General features: G+C 39.7%; 1 protein-coding gene across 2 annotated transcripts in view; it reads right to left on the reverse strand.

The window, feature by feature from the left end:
- Positions 1–13461, reverse strand: part of OSBPL1A (oxysterol binding protein like 1A) — a 72718-nt gene that overhangs the window by 27334 nt on the left and 31923 nt on the right. For both annotated transcript variants that reach the window (XM_010708836.3, XM_003205000.3), the window contains one exon: positions 1404–1566. In XM_010708836.3, coding sequence (XP_010707138.1) covers positions 1404–1566 — 163 coding nt within the window. The remainder of the gene's footprint in view (positions 1–1403; positions 1567–13461) is intronic.

Here is a 13461-nt window from a genome sequence, read left to right on the forward strand (position 1 = left end):
TATATATCTGCTCATATAAAACATATCTATGTATACATATGTATAAATAAAGGTTTCACAGCTGCGTGACTATTTTCAGTGTGATTTGTTTGCACCTTCAAGCAGTAAAAACACCCCCTTTCTCAACTGGAGAGGCAGTTCTGGACATTTACATTCAAGAGGACAGTGATGGGTTATTTAGGACAGGTACAGAATAACAGATCTCTAAAAGCTGAGCTTCTCTCACATACAGAAAGCAAGCGCGACTGGAGAGACTACATTCCAGCAGCACCATATAAACAAATACTCTCTGCTTTGTTGCAACAAGCAAAGAGCCTGAGGCCTTTTAGATGAATTGTTCTTTTGGTTCTGATTGAAGAACCTGTTTTTAGTGTTCTTCAATCTCTTCTGCTTGCTGATACATTTGAAGGCTTGATACATTTCTTACTGTGCCAAGGAGCAGTTCCTAGTTAATTCACTGAGTTCCTATGCTATACTTGACACACACTAAGCACAGACTCCATACTTTGCCTGGTTTTATTCTCTGCTTAGTTAAGCTGTACACTGTAGAAAATCCATCGAACAGACCAGGATGGCTGCTTTTCTCATCTGTCAGAAGCATCAGACAGTTGAACTTGGAGAAAAGTAATCCCCAATCACACTTCCTTGTGAAGTATGCCATCCCAATATAATTATCTACTATGTTTAGACTATGTTTGCCCTCAAGGTCTCCAAGATCCTTCACAGTTGTAAGTGAGCTGTGCATTGTGGGATTAACCAATTAGAATTATTACCGAGCTGCACTGGTATAGAGAGGCTTTACATAGTGCATTTTGTAATTATCTACATGCAACACAATGTTTTCCAAAATCCTTATTTGCATGTTCTGCACACAAAATACAAAAGATACTAAACACTGAATAGACAGAAGATATTTCAAACAAAAGATTTTGATTCATAATCTTCTTCCATCTGCGACACTTAAGGTTTACTAAAGGGAAATAAAACAAGCCTTTCTTAACTTCATTATCCCTCAAATACAGTACTTTTTCATATAGACCTTAAGAATAAAAGAAAAAAGAAACACCACTATGGAGAAAGCAAGTCATAAGCTTCCAGATACAGTTACATATTCTAAAATAGGAGTCATACATTTTGCTATTTAAAAAAAGGGTGTAGACACCCAAGCAATCAGACCTTTTATAACAGTCCTGAATTTTGTAGCTTTCTGTCATGCTCAGATGAAATGATACAATTTTACAGGTGAACTTGGGGAAGATTTTAGAGGCGTGCACGAAGCATTCTCCTTAAAACAGATCCACAGCAGAAAGACAAAGATCTCACATAAAGCAAGTCTGCTCCCCCCACCCCTCCAATGAAATCACCATGCACATGCTGGCTACATACTGGACATCATTACTTACCTGAAACAGCATCATAGAACTGCTCCTCACTGATGATGCTGAGAGGAGGAGATCCCTTAACCAGAGACTGCTCTAGTTCATGGTGCTCAGTAGCTAGTGTCTCTAATGCTTCTGACAAGATCTTGTTTTTCTCCTGCTCATGCTCCAGTTTCAAATTCCTCACCTATAAGTAGATACATGTATGAATAAGATCTCATCTCTCCGGAGAATGTGTAGCTGAAAGCTATACAGAAAATAGACTGATAAATAAGTAACTGGTTCAAAGGCAAACAGCTGGAACTGAAGCCACACAGATTAATGAGAATATTACAGCGTTATTGTGACCACAGTATGGTTGCTACTCAGCATTTTTCAGTAGTTGAGAAAACTGTCGGGTAACATTTGACACTACAGACTGAGATTCCACAAGTAAATTCAAATGAGATAACTGTGCCTTAAAACCGAGGGGAAATATTTACAGCTCTACTCAGACGACCTTAAATATGGAGTTACAGTGATCAGTTTCCACATGCACCAAGCTCCTTGTACTAGTCTGCTCTAATTTGGGCCAAGAAGCATCATCTGAATTGAATTACAGAGCAAATGGCACAGCCAGCCACAAATAACTGCAAATGAACTATGAGCTGAAAACATTTTAACCCTGAGAATTAGAGAAGGAGGTTAAAAAAGGGATACTTCTACTAACAAATTTAACTTCAGTATAAACAGCTCTCTCTCTGCACTCCCAAAACAGTTTACAGAGAAGCCAGAAGCCGACAAGGGAAGAAGACCAGCCACCAGATGGAAGGAAGGTTTTTTTGTTTTTAAAGCCCACACATGCAGTAAGCACCAGAGAGGAGGATGATATCTGCATCTTGAGTCCAAGACTAGTAACAGGAGAGCAGCACGTCCTTCCTATTTCCTTCCCTCCGCCCTTCTTTTTTTGTGGGTTTCTTCCCACCTCCTACTTCCTTCAGGGGAGGGGAGCCAGCTCAGCATCACAGAATATTCCAAATTGGAAGGGACTTGCAAGGTCCAACTCCAGCTTCACACAGGACCAACCAAAAATCCAAGCCCTAGAGACCGGAGAGCATGGTCCAGATGCTCCTTGAACTCCAGCAGCTCAGTGCCATGCCCACCATCCTGGGCAGCCCGATCCATGCCCACCTCCCTCTGGTGCAGCACCTGTCCCCAACCCCCAGCTTCCCTCCCCTGACACAGCTCCATGCCGTTCCCTCGGGCCCTGTCGCTGTCACACAGAGCAGAGCTCAGTGCTGTCTCTCAGCTCCCTGTGAGGAGCTGCAGCTGCCATCAGGCCTTCCCTCAGCTCCTCTGCTCTGTGCTGAGCAGAGGGATCACAGCTGCTCCTCATACACATTGCCCTCTGGATCCTTGACCGTCTTCTTAGCCCTCCTTTAGGCACTCTCTAACAGTTTTGTGTCTTTCTTATATTGAGGCTCCCAAAACTGCACACAGTGCTCGAGGTGAGGCTGCCCAGTACAGAGCAGAGTATACGACAATCCCTTCCCAGATGCAGCTCTATGCAGCTGTAGCTGCAACACATAGGAAGGCTCTCTTCTCAGAGTCCAGCAAGGCTCCAATGGGCTGTTCTTCCTCCAATCTCTGAGCCACTTACGCTTTCTCTTCCTCTCTTCCTTTCTGACCCTGGCTTTCAAGCTTCCCCAACAACTGCCTTCTCCTCCAGCTTACTCTCAAAGGTCAGTTGGCAACTAACTCCCCCTCCACTAACAATATGCAAAGGCATGAAAACCTCTTGGAACAAATACAGGGACAAGTTACACATCTTCCTAAGCAACCTACTTATATATCAAAATTACCTTTTTGAATCTAAGAACTGTTCACATGTCCTATCTGCTTACTTCACGCTTACAGAAAGCTTTACCCACCACTCGAACGGTGCTTTCAGCGTCAGGCACAAATGATGGGATGAGAATTCAGGGGCTAGGAAGGAAATACCAGAACAGATTTTACCACTTCCAGAGAGGCGTTTCTATTCTGGCAGTAACAGAACCAGTGGAGAAAGAATTATGAAAGAAATTCTCACCCCCTCAGTTGTGTCAAATACTAGATCAGCTGCTTTGGCTGTCATGCTGAGTACAGAGGGGCAATCCAATTAAATGATAATTAAAGAGTACAAAATTAGCTTGCTAATTGAAAGCAATAAAATCAGTAAGTCACTTACTACCTAATAGCTTTACCTTGAACAAAACGAAAAAAAGCTGGACTAGTTATGGCCATTTTCATTTAAAGTTCATTGTAGAGGTCCCAACAAAGCCTATTAGTGCAATGTTTCAAAGAAGTCAGACATGCCACTGGAAAAGATCCGTTGGTAAGCAGGTTCAGAGGGGGATTACATTCTATGTGCTATCAAACAGGTAAGGAACTGCCTAGTTAGAGAAATGAGATTACTATTACCTTCTCTTAAAAGGGAGAGAGGATGAAGGACTGCAACTGAAGTGCTGCTTTTCATTATTATTAAACACCAACAAAAGGAAACTAGTTATTAAAATGGTCTTTACAGATTTCTTTGCAGTTGTAAGAGTTAGATGGTTATATCCTCTAATGTTTTGATATACAATTTGAGTGATTTGAATATTTATCTAAAACTTAAGTTTCAATGCTGGAAAGAAAAAGTTTATCTAACAAAATTCAGATCTTTCTGCTTCCACCAATAGCATGGTAGTCTGACTAAACAAGCAACAATAGGTATGAGCTCAAGACCCAAAAAAAGTCCCTTACTGACATTAAGGTTCCTCTGCCTTATCATCATACACAGATAATCAGAGCTGCAGAAGATGTACTGAAAATCAATTCCCTTTTTGAAAAATGATTAGCCAGCTTAACAGTAACATCCATTCTTCTGTGTACTTCCAGAATTCCTATCTACCAAACATTTATTAGTATAGCCATTATACACTCGTGGTAGGTAACAAAAAAAACCAAAAAACTTTCTATCTGTTACGTAAGCAGCTCAATGCTAGCCAGAAGCTAATAAAAAAACATGCTGAAGTTTGTCACTTGCAATTTATGAATGTCATTCATAAACAAATGATCTGGTTCTAAAATAATCTGAGTTCAATGCTCAGGGGTAGGAAAATCAACCTGAAACCTTTGTCAACAGCACTAAACCCGAAGGACAGCCTACACATCCAGAGAGCCCGGATATGGCCACACAAGCTTCTACAGCCCAAAGCTCAGTGTGTGGCTCTCTCAGCTTTGAAAGCAGGGGTTTGGACATTCTTCCAAGCTTAAGAAAGATGTGGACAAACTTGCAATATTTTCAAAGCACACATTTATACAACAGCGTACCTCCAGTGAGCCCAGCATGAAACCAGCTAAAACCTTTGTTCAACCGGTCAGGCTCCGTACCCAACTCCTGTCAGAAGCTATTTTGTACAAAAGCAATCACAGTTGGTCAAGAACCTTGGGCTTATGCTTGTCCTGTTAAACAGTGACAGTTAACATCAGTCTTGTTTTCATCTCTAAATGGAATGTCATTATAGTGAAATATCAGATTTATAATTGCTGATGGAAACTAACTAGCTTTGTCTCAAAGAAATAAACATACACTCAATCATTAACCTTGCTCCTATAGACACCACTTTCACCTGATACACTGACACAGAACCACCAAGAGACAACTTTAGTATCTAGGTCAGCACAGCAATTTATTTTTTTTAAATACCTCAACTGGAATGATTTGATATCTACGTTCTGGTAGGTGGCTTCACTTCTGGTTTAGCTGAAGGGAAGTCCCCGTAGATATCAAAGTCTTCAGGCTTTAAGCACTAAATTGTGAATTCAAGTAGTAGAATCTAATTATTTTAGCATTCAGCCCTCTATCTATCATTATTTTTTAAAGGAAAGCAACAAGCTGTTTACAGACACTTCTATAGTCTTTCCATGCCACTAGAAATCCTGCTAAATCCAAGAGCATTATTTAAAAGTTAACTTCCTCACTGCATATTACTAGCAGGAAAGTTCATGTGCCAATTCCAAAACAGCAAATAGCTTCTCTGTGTCACAAACACCAGCCCCATTCCTCTCCATATCTCTAGCTTACACGAGGTAGGCTCGTAGAGATTAGTAAGGTGCATCAGACCACTACTTCTCCTCTTTTTCTTTTTTAAAGGCTGAAGTCTTGAAGTTTATCTGTGAAGTCTGGAACCAAGGCTTCTCTGCCCATCCTGAAGACATCTCAGTACAATACACAAAATACTTGCTTTGTGTGGTGCTGGATGCTATTAATTTAAATTGAGGCTCAACAACAGTAGCACTTTTGTAGGGTAGGAAAGGGTCACACCACTGTACGGCCAGCTAATAAATGATTATCTCAGCAACATGCTATTGCAGCTGCAAGTAAATCATCTAAAGACAACACACAGCAAGCAAAGCACAGCACAGATCTCAACATGTAGAACTACCTGCCTTCAACATTAAAAAAGAAAATTAAGATGCAGCATACCCTAGCTCTAAAGTTTCCCTGGATTGAGAGAAAGAAAAGACAGACCTCACAACATCTCAGCACGATTTAGTTAAATTTTTCTTTTGAAAATACTCAACTTCAGTGCTAGGAATAAGAATATCCAAAATATGCAGACTTTCAAGTTGTGTAGGAAGAACCACTTCTTTCACATAGCAACCACCAGGGGATCTGAAGGCAGACTCCACACAGTGTCAGTACACCACGTACCACTTCTGCTCCGCAACAAGCTGACGGCAGGAAAGCTGCCTCTTAAACTATTTTACTGATGTCTCTGGTGGCTCAGAAGCAGAGCTTTGGTCTGCAGAATTGAATGGCTTTATCCAGCTGCTACAGAAGTTCCTTCCTCCTGAAAACATCACTGCATATGGAATGTTTGCCATGAAGCACAGGTGCAAGGATTCAATTTTCAGCAGTAAGCTAAAGGCTAGTCTAACACCTAGCTTAAAATTAATATTTAAGCAAATAGTTAGAAAAAATGCTGCTACAGTAGAACTGCCAGTTTTCAGCAGATATCTTCTGACGTTAAATGCAGTCCTTTCTGTAACAAACTAGATGTCAATCAAACCTGCAATTTGTTTCACACATTTCTATGGAACTGTCAATCTTCCAGAGTCAGCTACTCATTCAGTATACTGAAAGATGTAACCTCAAGGGCAAAGTTATGCCTTGCAACTCATTACGCTACAGAGATCTATTTAGAAGCAGCACCAGGAATTAAAAATAAGGCTTCCTTCCCTTGTTCTGTGATCTTCATATCAAATTGAATCAAAAATCAGATCTTGCAATTAGCCACCTCAACACAGAGAGTCTGAGATACATACACTGTTTGTCTCTTCTAACAGACAAGCTCACAGTTGCAGTTTTGCTGTTAGCACAATACTCTCCCTATTGCGAGTGCCTCCAGGCATGAGCCAATTCTTTGCAATGACTAGCTTAAGCTAGCGCTGAGTAAATCTGTTATTCTTTTACATTTAACATAGAAAAAGTAATACATATTTTTTAAAGAAGAGTCAGGTCTGCCCCTGCGCCTTGGACAAAAACTATCTTTTCATTTCATCGTGGAAGAAATTTAAAGACCTAGAACGACCTCCAAGGCATATCTATTTGAAAATGGAACAGTGCTGTTTATTTTGTTGGCTAGACTTGAATCGTGCTGTTAGAGCACTGTAGTTCTACAGGACATGCTACTATGACAAAAGTGCTTTTAAATTTTCTACTACCTACAGCAGTACATAGCCGTTGCATAAGCAGCTACTGAAATGAAACTGAAACCAGCTGCTTTCATTTGGAGTTCTCATTGTTTTAAACATGCCTGAGCTACAGAGGAAGTTTTCCAGAAATAAGAAAAAAAAGGCTCAGTTTTTATCTTTGTTTATGGGACTTAACTTTCACTAAGCACTAATGTGATACCAATTTGCCTAGTCCTGCTTTCACCCTGCTTCCCAGCCTCTCTCATTCGCTTAAAAATCCAACCAGGGAAATGTAAACATGCCCAAGTACAGCATTTGACTTACCAGAGAAAAGAACAATTTCTTTACAAATACTGTTATGGCAGATGATTAAACTGCAAAGGTGACAGCTCACATTGGGAACATTTTGTTGTCTTTTTTTTTTTTGTTTTAAACTAACAGATACAGTCAGTTTCATGAATACATCACTAGATTCCTAAGGGCTAAAACATGTAAATGTTATACAAAACTTTCTGAGTTTTATCTGTTTACACATGGGCCTATCCATACAGCTTCTCTGCTGACTCACCGCTCCTTATCACTCCCAGCCACAAGCAACATTTACCACATTACCTCCGTTTAGGTCTTGTATCACAACTTCTTCTGCAGTGAAGTAGTTCTTGTAAACTTGGCCCATGTTCACCCCTGGGGTACAGAGGACTGTACCAAAAAAAACCATACTCTACCTCAATCACTGATTAATGCTTTGTCTCTCTCTCTCTGTGCTATAAGCTTACCAGTGGAGATTGGCATTGGAGATCTATCAGATCTTTAGTTAAATATAGAATACTCAGGTAGCACTTGCCAGTGAGCTGAACTACTCCTAGTGCAATTACTGGAATGCAAAACGAGATGTGAACAATTAATCAAGGACAAACCGAACTCTCTGACAATCGCTAAAGGGTTACTTACTGTATCACAAGACAGCATCACTCCATCACAGAAGATTGGCCAGCTGAGTCTGCAGCCACAGCACTGGAGCACCATTGCTTATCAAAGTCAACAAATTCAAAAGAGAAAAGGCAGGATCACAGACTCAAATACAGGCAGTACCACCATTAAATTTCCTTTTTGTTCAAAGGCTGAAAGACTCCCAAACACGCAAGCAAACCCCATACATACCAATTTGAAGTCCGTGTCATCTGTTCACTTAAATTCCAGTTCAAAGCCCATAGAATAAACCGAAGACTTTGTGAATTGAGTCACAAGACTCTGCCTCAATTATTCCCCAGATGAACATAAGGATTCATTGTTAGTCAACTACCAGCATTCACCTCAAAGTTCAAGAGGAGGAGTTTAACAGGGCTCATTTGGAAAGGCTACAGTTCAATGTTCTGGGTACTGAGTTAGAATATTTCCCCATATCTGATTAATTAAAACAGTAGCATTCTGCTACAGAGGGATAAAATACAATCATGAAACAGAGATATAGGAACCACTGCTACAAGAAAGACCCAAGCTACTGCCCACTCAGAATTTCCACCTCAGCTAGAACATGCCAACACACATAAACACTGAAGCAGTAAAAGAACTGTTATTCAAGAGAAGAGCTGGAGAGTCTGATCTTCTTAAAAGATACAAATATACTATCAAAACTCTTAATGTAAGAGTACTGAGAACTATTCACATGCCAGGAACAAATACTTTTTGTCTCCCACCTTTCCCTTCTAGGAGGCTGATACTTCTTCCTCAGTGTGGTGCTTGCTGCCTTTACATCCCATTTCCTGTTTCCAGATTTGGTTGTAACAAAGTTTACTATTTAAAGACCAATGAAACACTGAAGTTTTAACCAACTGAGAACACTGCAGCCTCTAGCCAAGTTTCAGCTTTTCTATTAAAGTAACTTGTTTCTTCCAAGTGATTCTGCACTTGTCAAGTGCTGGCAGAGGCTTTTCTGCTTCATTTCAAAAAATTTCACCTTTCTGACATTCAGGTCTTCCTCTCTGAAGTATTTATTTTTTGCAGTTGTATTTTACTTAGATGATTCAATGTAAACTGATAAATCCCATAGTCAGTCCCTATTTGTGTTCCAGTATTATTATAATAACAGTTACTCAAATGTAAGGAGTCCAAAAAAAGAGCCTTCTGAGTTTGTATTGTTTGTATTGTTAAGTATTGTTTCCATTCTGAGGCAAGCTGAAATTAAATATGGCTGCTATTCACATTTGCCAATAGGTTAAGCCAAAATAAGCTGGGGCTGAATGACATCAGTGGTGATATACATGTTCAGGAAGCATATTTCAAGTTGCAGAGCAGCAAGACTATAAAAACAAAAAAAGCTCCACACCCCAAGATAGTCTGCTGCACTAGTCAGATTAAGCATTTATCTTCTCAGAGGCAGATGCCAAGTAACCTTACCCAGCAAAGTGCCTCCTTCAATCCAGTACATAAATACTGATGCCAACAGCATAAGAACAGTATGTTGTTACATGTTTTCAGATCTGACAAGGACTTTTGTTTTTGTGTTTTTAGAGAGGCTCTGGACATCTTTGAAGTTTGTTAGCCTGGTTTCTGTGAAACTAAGATGTAAGGGTTCTTAAGAATGCACACAGGAAACATTTCCTTTTTATTCTTAAGGACTGTTTTATTTTGAAAACGGGTCTTGAGGCTGTTTTGATCTAACTACTTCCCTTAAGTATTTCTCAGTACACACCACTGGCTACTTTGATCAACCTGTTTGCATCCCCTTCCTCCACACTTCGTCCAAGCTGGATCACAGCAAACACCTGTATTAATGCTTTCCTTTTTGAAGTGATTGCCACGTTTTTTCTCTATTGCTGTTTGGCTTCTACTGGCTTTCCAGTGCTATTACACAACTGGATATGAAATCTGCCTCTTTTTAATAAAAATTAACATGTCTGAAGCTAATTGTCTGTTCTACAATCTTCAGTTTTTGAAATCTAATCTAATTAGTTACTATCTAGTTAATTATATAGATTACCTAGAAGTTTTTCTACAAGCATTTCCAAAACAAACCAACAAACGCCCTACAAATATTTCGTAATTACTAAAAACTGAGATGCTTTATTCACTAGTTCTTAATTTAGAATAGAAATACTCAACCAAGTATGGATGCGAAGCGCGCTAGTTAAAAATGAAAAAAAATCTGAACTCCTTCCTAGGCTAGAAGTCAGTAGTGGGCTTCACAACACAGTGCTATCAGTTCTCTAAATGAAATCTACTTTGGTCACTTCCTGTATCTGACAACAGACACTTCTCAGCTTTCCAGTATGAGAGAATCAGACTTCATAGATATACACAGACATCTCAGTGCTACTTGAGATTTTAGAAGAACTTGCAGCATTAAGAAACGTGTCTCTCTGTAGGGAAGTTTTTCCTCTCAGAAGCTGTTCTGACCTTACGCCAAAGCAGACAACAGCAGGCAAACAGAAGCCTGGGGTAGGCTGTTAAGACACTTCCTGGAATTTGAGCATCTTGTACAGAAGTTCATTCTGCATTTAGGGCAGACAGATAACTGTCCTCTGGGCTATGAAAATCCAACATTAGGTCAAATTAGCAAAAAGACATTTGCATACCGAGAATGTGAAACATTATTTCCCAGTTTGCATTTTTGCTAGGAAACAAGCACCACAGTTAGCCTAAAATATGACATCTACTGTTACATTACAAAGAGATGCTATGCATCATCACCCCTATGATGCAGAACACCTAGATAGCATAAACAAATATTTGCACTTGGAGAAAGAGTTCTTCTTTCCTTATGAATGATCTCATAATTTTGCCTTTATCTGGGGTTTTACTATTTTTTCTGTGGCAAGAATTCATCATGCTATTCATTGCTGCTTGGGACTTTCTTCCTCAATATATAATTTAAGATCAGAGCAGATAAAACAAACTTACTTCCCAGTTACATATTCTACAGACTTTCAGCTCATCTAGACTTAAATCTGTAGCAAATGTTTTTAATGATAAATCTTTTATTATTTCTCAGTGTGTAATCTACCAGCATTTGCAGCTCTGAGAAAGAAGTGGCCCCAACTTAAATTTCTGGTAACTCCTTCTCTGACATTCTCCAATAAAGAAACATCAATTCCCAGAAGAAAACTAGAAGGTAGATTTGATGGAAGCGTGAGCCTGAGGAATGTCAAACTCTCCCCTTCACCCCTCCCAGATTGAAACAGGATCTGATAACTTAGAGTGACAGGTTGCTTTTAAGATTCTTTAAATAGTATGTGAGTGCAAAGACAAGAGTTAAAAAACACAGACTGTATGTTGATTTATGACACACAGTTCCTTCCAATTTTCTCCAGTGACCATATTCTGCTGCTTCTTAACTACTATGTGGACATTTCATCAAAGGACACGACATCAAAATGACTTTTATATATAACTAACTCCCTCTGCTTATGCAAAAATTCTTACCAGTGAAGCAGTCAGCCTTCAGAAAAAGCTTATAACTGAGAGCTATACACCAATATATGCTGGGGACCACCCAGCTGAAAAGCTGCTCTGCAGAAAAGGAGCTGGGTGTCCTGGTAGATGTCAAGTTGAAAGTGAGCCAACAGCGTAACCTTGCAGCAAAGAACAACAGTAGTATTCTTGGCTGCATTAGGAGAATTAGTGCCAGAAGGCCAAACCTGGAGCTCTTGATCTACTTCTGAGCTCCTTGTTTCAAGATAGATCTGGATGCAATAAAGTCCAACATAGGTCAATTGAGATGATCAAAGGTCTGGAGTACTTCTCCTATGAAGAGAAGCTGATAGAGCTAGGAGAGCCTGGATATGAGGAGGCTTGGGTGGGTCTCATAAATGTCTATAAATACCTGAAAGAAGGCCACAAAGAAGATGGAGCCTGGCCTTTTTCAGTGGTGCCCAGTGCCAAGACAAGAAGCAACAGACACTAACAAACACAGGAGGTTATCTTTGAGTAACAGGAAACACATCAGGAAGAACATTATCAGGATGATCAAGCACTGCCACGGGTTACCTAGGACGGTTGTGGAGTCTCCCATTGTTGGAAAAGTTCATAAGTCATGTGGATATGGCCGCAGGGAACCAGCTCTACAAGTGGCTCTGTGTGAACAGAAGGAGTAGACAAAACGGCCTCCAAAGGTGCCTTCCAACCTCAGCCATTCTGTGATTCTGAGAGAGCAGACGTTAAACCTTAGCATAAAGCGTGGGTTCAGTGGTGGAGGAAATGCAGAACAGATAAAACTAGATTTCCACTAATCATAGGGATAGATGCAACTGCCTCTATTTCAAGCTCTCCTAAAGGCTCATTTTCTCCTAAATTTATTCTGTCTGACCTTGCAGCAAGGTGTTTCACTGGAACAGCAGGCAATGCAATCTGCATGCATAGTGCAGAATACTTCCACCAATTACTAGTTGCATTGGCATTTCCAGTAAGGTATAAACTACTGACATATATGGATAACCACATTATCTACAGAGTTAAAGTATCATCATGACATACTTTCCATCAAAATGATGAAATCACCATAGATAACTTTTTGCTATTGCTTTATGTCTATCAATTTAAATTCTTCAACTTCAAAGCAGGTGCTTTTTTGCTTTCCAGAAAGGTAGTAGTTTCTTTCTCCCTAACCTTTACCTCACTATAGCTTGTGAGAGAGATGGACAGGGCAAGAGGACAGGAACTAATAGGCTACAGTATTAAATTTCAAGATTAATGGGGAGCTGTATTTCTTCTATTCAGTGATCAAACAACATATCTAAGCTAGCTTATTTTGTCAAAGCAGAGAAGCTGTGACAGTAAAAACCTCTCTGAAGTAGATGAAGAAGTTTATAGTCTCTTCTGGGACTGAAGTTCTAAGCTAAGGATTGCCCTTGTATTATAATGTACACTGTGATCTTCCTTCAAATATATATACTTTAAAGCCATTTTCATATAGTTTTGTAGTATGTTTATAGATCCAGAAGTTACTGCATTGATATTCAAGTTTCAACATTAATGATGTAGCAGTGACAAGTACCAGAGGAAAGAAATCCATTCCTGTTCAATACCACTGACTGAGTCTGTATTTACTTTACATGTGGCTTAACACAGAGATTGTGAATACACATCACAGGCACCAATCCCAAATGCATTCTATAAAGACAGGAGATATTCATATTAGGCCTATCCTACATCAAAGCTACACATCCTCTTACACTGGACTCTTCAGGATGTTCACAACAAATGGATATGCTTTATTCAAAGGCCCTATACATCTTACCATTCCTTCGCAACAACATTCAGCTTAGCTCTTTACTATAGTAGTACCATTTGCTTTGTGTGTGCTTATCAGTCATCCTCACATAAGCGCAGACCAGCATTTCCAAGTTGCGTTCCAATAACATGGAACGTCTTTTTTTTTTTTTTT

Source organism: Meleagris gallopavo, chromosome 3 (assembly GCF_000146605.3).
Source record: "Meleagris gallopavo isolate NT-WF06-2002-E0010 breed Aviagen turkey brand Nicholas breeding stock chromosome 3, Turkey_5.1, whole genome shotgun sequence".
Lineage (NCBI taxonomy): Eukaryota > Metazoa > Chordata > Aves > Galliformes > Phasianidae > Meleagris > Meleagris gallopavo.